Source organism: Mirounga leonina, unplaced genomic scaffold (genome assembly GCF_011800145.1).
Source record: "Mirounga leonina isolate KUSES-001 unplaced genomic scaffold, KU_Mleo_1.0 Mir_53, whole genome shotgun sequence".
NCBI classification, from domain to species: domain Eukaryota; kingdom Metazoa; phylum Chordata; class Mammalia; order Carnivora; family Phocidae; genus Mirounga; species Mirounga leonina.
Genome location: NW_023270807.1, coordinates 33,942,655 through 33,948,000, shown reverse-complemented (window position 1 = coordinate 33,948,000; position 5,346 = coordinate 33,942,655). Strand labels below are relative to the sequence as shown.

The 5,346-nt window shown below is 42.1% G+C and overlaps 1 protein-coding gene across 2 annotated transcripts in view; it reads left to right on the top strand.

Moving 5' to 3' along the window:
- Positions 1-4,152, top strand: part of CGAS (cyclic GMP-AMP synthase) — a 25,954-nt gene extending 21,802 nt beyond the window's left edge. For both annotated transcript variants that reach the window (XM_034990809.1, XM_034990808.1), the window contains 2 exons: positions 2,372-2,474; positions 3,276-4,152. In XM_034990809.1, coding sequence (XP_034846700.1) covers positions 2,372-2,474; positions 3,276-3,627 — 455 coding nt within the window. In that variant the 3' untranslated portion in view covers positions 3,628-4,152. The remainder of the gene's footprint in view (positions 1-2,371; positions 2,475-3,275) is intronic.
- The last annotated feature ends 1,194 nt before the right edge of the window (positions 4,153-5,346 follow it).

The window sequence follows — 5,346 nt, the reverse complement described above, 5'->3', positions numbered from 1 at the left end:
CTCCCTATTATGAAAAGTTTTAAACCAAAAGTAGATTGAAGAATATATTGAACTTACACTTACCTGACACCCAGCTTCTTTTGTATTTTCTACATACCCAATTATATCATCTATCAATAATAATAGCTTTGTTTCTCCCTTTCCAATGCTATGTCCCTGTTTTTTCTTCCCTCACTGTGCTTGTTAGCATAACCAGGCCATGTTGAATGGAAATGGGGATAACTAACACTCTGCCTTCCTAATTTCAAAGGAAAAACCTCAACTTTTTACCTTATATTACGTTGCTACTTTTTTTATTTTTATTTATTTTTTTAAAGATTTTATTTATTTATTTGACAGAGAGAGAGAGACAGGGAGAGCTGGAACACAAGCAGGGGGAGTGGGAGAGGGAGAATCAGGCTCCCCGCGGAGCAGGGAGCCCGATGCAGGGCTCGATCCCAGGACCCTGGGATCATGACCTGAGCCAAAGGCAGATGCTTAACGACTGAGCCACCCAGGTGCCCCTATGTTGCTATGTTTTTTTAAATCTACATTTTGTTATCAAGTTTCCATCCAGATTTAAATTACTGAGAGATGTTTTTTATTTAAATTATGAATGAATGTTAAGTTTTATTAGCTGCATTTCCTGCTTTGATTGAGATGATCATATGTTTCTCCTGTATTCTGTTAATGATACAGAGTATATTGATTGATTTTTAAATTATAAACCAATCATATACTTCTGGTATAAAACCAACTAGATAATAGAACAGTCAGAATGTCAAAGAGCTAGCCAGGGTAAACTTGGGGAGAAGGGTCAGAAATCATTTTATTCTTATATAAAATCTCCCAAGGAATAGAAAAAAAGGAAATGTTTCCTTGTTCATTTTACATGAATACCAAAACTTGCAAGGATGGTATAAAAACAATGAACAAAAAATTTGAATCAATTGATTTAAATTATTATTGAAACAAAATATTTAAAAAACTGAACTTAACAATATATAAAAGGTACTACATCTTATTATGGCTAACTATATTAATAGCTCCCTGCCGCTCCCCACCATTTTTTCCTATCTCAGCCCATTGTCTGCTTCAGATCACTTGTTTTATTTTATTTTTTTAAAGATTTATTTATTTATTTTAGAGAGAGAGTGGGGGGAGAGGCCGAAGGAGAGAGAGACTCTCAAGCAGACTCTCCACTGAGTGTGGAGCCCCGTGTGGGGCTTAATCCCACAGCCCAGGAGATCATGACCTGAGGCGAAATCGTTGAGTCAGACACTTAACAGACTAAACCACTGTTCTGCACAGAAGATTCACAACTGCTGTGTTTTGGTTCTGAAAAGGAAAGAAAACTTTATTATTATAAAACCTAATAGAGGGGCGCCTGGGTGGCTCAGTCGTTAAGCGTCTGCCTTCGGCTCAGGTCATGATCCCAGGGTCCTGGGATCGAGCCCTGCATCGGGCTCCCTGCTCCGTGGGGAGCCTGCTTCTCCCTCTCCCACTCCCCCTGCTTGTGTTCCCTCTCTCGCTGTGTCTCTCTGTCAAATAAATAAAATCTTATACAAAACAAAATAAAACCTAATAGAAACAGGAGAGGAAAGGAATGTACACATGGATGAAGGTAATAGTAGGCAATGAGTGAGAATAGGCAAAGTTACATCAAATTGGGTACTTACAACATCCAACCTCAACAGCAAGGGAACCCGATGGAAACAGTCAGGTTGGAGTCCCGATTGAGAGGCCTGGGCAGAACATCCTCCCCTCAGGTGAGACTTCCAACTGACCATCCCCATAAGGGCCATATTTACAGGGCAAATAACAGGGTTTGAAATGAAACATTTGTTCACCTACATGGTTTGGAGTGAGCTGCATTTCCATGTGATCATGTTTCTGTATTTTCAAGGAGCCTGGGCTACGTGTATCTGCTTCCCTTCCCAGATTCCATTCTGGGGGGGCCAGCCCAGCCTGGAGCAGAAGGGGATGTGAGACAAGATTTGTAGGTCTTGGCGTCCAGAACAGAAGGGTCGGTTCTGATGTGGAGGCCAGATAATATAGTTTAAACAATTAGGCTCCCAAGGTTATTCACAGAGCATGAGTCTCACAAACAACATTCCTTAGCCTGCCTATATTGATGCACATCCAGGTGGTCAGTTATGCGGGACAAATCACAAAAACATGTATCCATACAGAACAGCTACCCAGGCGCCCTCAAGTCACTTGTTTCAGTATGTAATTACATTATTTATCTATTCACTTCTTTTGGTCTGTCTCCCCCTAGAAATCTTCCAGAGTGATATTTTAATGAAGGAAATCACTTCAAGAGTATTGTGTTGTTTATATATGAATGTTTTTGGTAAAGTGCTTTTCTATTTTTCTTTTGGAAATTAAGAAGAAACATGGCGGCTGTCCTTCTCTCACATTGAAAAGGACCTTTTGAAAAGTCATGGACATTCTAAAACGTGCTGTGAAACTGATGGAGTAAAATGTTGCAGGTAACTTCCTTGTTTTGTTAAATGGTAGATTGTCTATGGAACATTTAATTCTTTTTTAAAAGATTTTATTTATTTGTTTGAGAGGGAGAGCACGAGCAGGGGGAGGAGCAGAAGGAGAGGGAGAAGCCGACTCCCCACTGAACAGGGAACCTGACACGGGGCTTGATCCCAGGACCCTGGGATCATGACCTGAGCCGAAGGCAGACGTTTAACCGACTGAACCACCCAGGCGCCCCTGAACATTTAATTCTTTACTGATTTCATATCTCTAACCTGAAGATGATCATTGCTGAGTTGAGTCCTGGGGGCAGTGCGTGTCTGGATTGACCCTGGAGTATTATCTAGGGGATGAGCATGAAACCAGGGAAGCCAGATCCAAGAGCCCAAGGAAATAGCGTTGTTAGAAGGCAAGGAGAGAGCATATTCCTGAACCTAGATCAGATAGTTGTAGAAAGTATGATAGGGTGAGAGGATATGAACACTCACCATGGCTAGCCACAACAATTGGATGTGTCTTCGTATTTGGGTGGCTTTTTTTTTTTTTTTTAAGATTTTTATTTATTTGCGAGAGAGAGAATGAGAGACAGAGAGCATGAGAGGGAGGAGGGTCAGAGGGAGAAGCAGACTCCCTGCCGAGCAGGGAGCCCGATGCGGGACTCGATCCAGGGACTCCAGGATCATGACCTGAGCCGAAGGCAGTCGCTTAACCAACTGAGCCACCCAGGCGCCCTCGGGTGGCTTTTTATAATAATAAAATCTTTAAAAATAAATAATAAGTGGTTTTCTTTTTTTATTCAATAGGAAAGATTGCTTAAAACTAATGAAGTATCTCTTAGAACAATTGAAAATGAAGTTTGGACACCGAAAGGAACTTGATAAATTCTGCTCCTACCATGTGAAAACTGCCTTCTTTCATGTCTGTACCCAGGACCCGCAAGACAGTCAGTGGCACACCAGTAACCTAGAGCTCTGCTTTGATAACTGCGTGACGTACTTTCTTGAGTGCCTCAGGATTGAACAACTCAAGCATTATTTCATTCCTGGATTCAATCTGTTCTCTCGGGACCAAATTGACAAAATAAGTAAAGAATTTCTATCACAGCAAATTGAATATGAAAGAAACAATGGATTTCCAATTTTTCATGAATTTTGAAATTATATTTTTAAAAAGAATCAAGAGTTTAGAGTGACTTTATAATAATTGGAATGTTTGAGGGGCGCCTGGGTGGCTCAGTCAGTTAAGCGGCTGCCTTCGCCTCAGGTCATGATCCTGGGGTCCCGGGATTGAGCCCCCTGTCTGGCTCTCTGCTCAGCGGAGAGCCCCTCATTCATTCATGTCAAAAAATAATTGAGGGCCTACTATGCCTCATAACACTTTTATATGTATTTCTGAAAAGGCAATACATGCATAGAACACTTAAAGGAACGGATGGAATTGCCCTTTCTCCTCTGCTCAGGCAGCATTCAACTTAGAGGCAGCTGCTGTTCGTTAACTTTTTCCTACTTGTGTATTTTATACATTTTATTATTGACTATTGTATTGTTTTCTCATTGTTTTGTAGAAGTTCTTCATATACTTTGGATATTTATGCTTTGTTGCTTGCCTACATAATGAATAACGTGTGGCATGTCTTTACCATTTTTGGTGTGTTTTAGTAAACCAGGGTGGTTTTTTTTTTTTAAGATTTTATTTATTTATTTGACACAGAGAGACACAGCAAAAGAGGGAACACAAGCAGGGGGAGTGGGAGAAGGAGAAGCAGGCTTCCCGCGGAGCAGGGAGCCCGATGCGGGGCTCGATCCCAGGACCCCGGGATCATGACCTGAGCCGAAGGCAGACACTTAACAACTGAGCCGCCCAGGCGCCCCAGTAAACCAGGTTTTAAAATTTTAATGTAGTTGAATTTATCGGTCTTCTTCATAGTTTGTGCACTTTATACATCTTGTTTAACAACCTACTTAAACATACTAAGAGAACAGTTAGACATTTGGAGAAGAGTTTTGGGGACAGTGAATGCTAAATAATAGAAAACTAGACAAAAAACAAAAAAGTCCAAGCTTTTTAATTCCAGAGGGAAAATGAATGCGTGCAAGAAAAGTTCTGATTTGAGAATATTGCTCAGCTGTATTTATGTATGAAGTCAAAGTACTATAACCATTGACTCTTAGTCTTACCAGAATTACGATGAGTTCTTTGGGGAGGATAAGGGAACAGGCTGAGTGCTTGTATGGTGACAGTGGGGTACGGGGGTTGGATTCTATAGTTTGCTATTGCTGCGTAACAAGTTACCACAAACTTAGTGGTTTCAAACAACACACATTTATTTTCTCAGTGTGTCTGGGTCAAGATCCTGGGCATGGCTCTGCACAGGGTCTCACGAGGCTACCATCAAGGTGTCAGCTGGGGCTGCAGTCTCACCTGAGGCTTGACTGAGAACGATCCACCTTTGCTGGCAGTATTTAGGTCCACACGTTTGTAAGACCGAGGACTTCAGTTTCTTCCTGACTGGCAGCCAGAGGTTGTCCTTAGCTGCTAGGAACTGCCTTTGGTTCCTTGCCATGCCAGCCTCCCAGCACTGGCAGCCCACGCAACATGGCAGGTCACTTCAGAGCTCAAGGGAGGGAGAGACTCCAGCACGAGGCCGTGCTACGGTCTTATTTCACATAACTGCATGCCCATAATCGTGTACCCTCCATGTCCTTTACCATATTTAATTGGTTGGAAGCAAGTCACAGGTCCCACACATATTCCAGGGGAGGGAACTCACTCAGGAGTGTTGTGCCAGTTTAGCCAACTACACAGTTAGGGGAAAAACAACCCCCACAAGAGCAGCCTCACTTCTGACACCAATTGCAGTTTCAGGAGATTCCC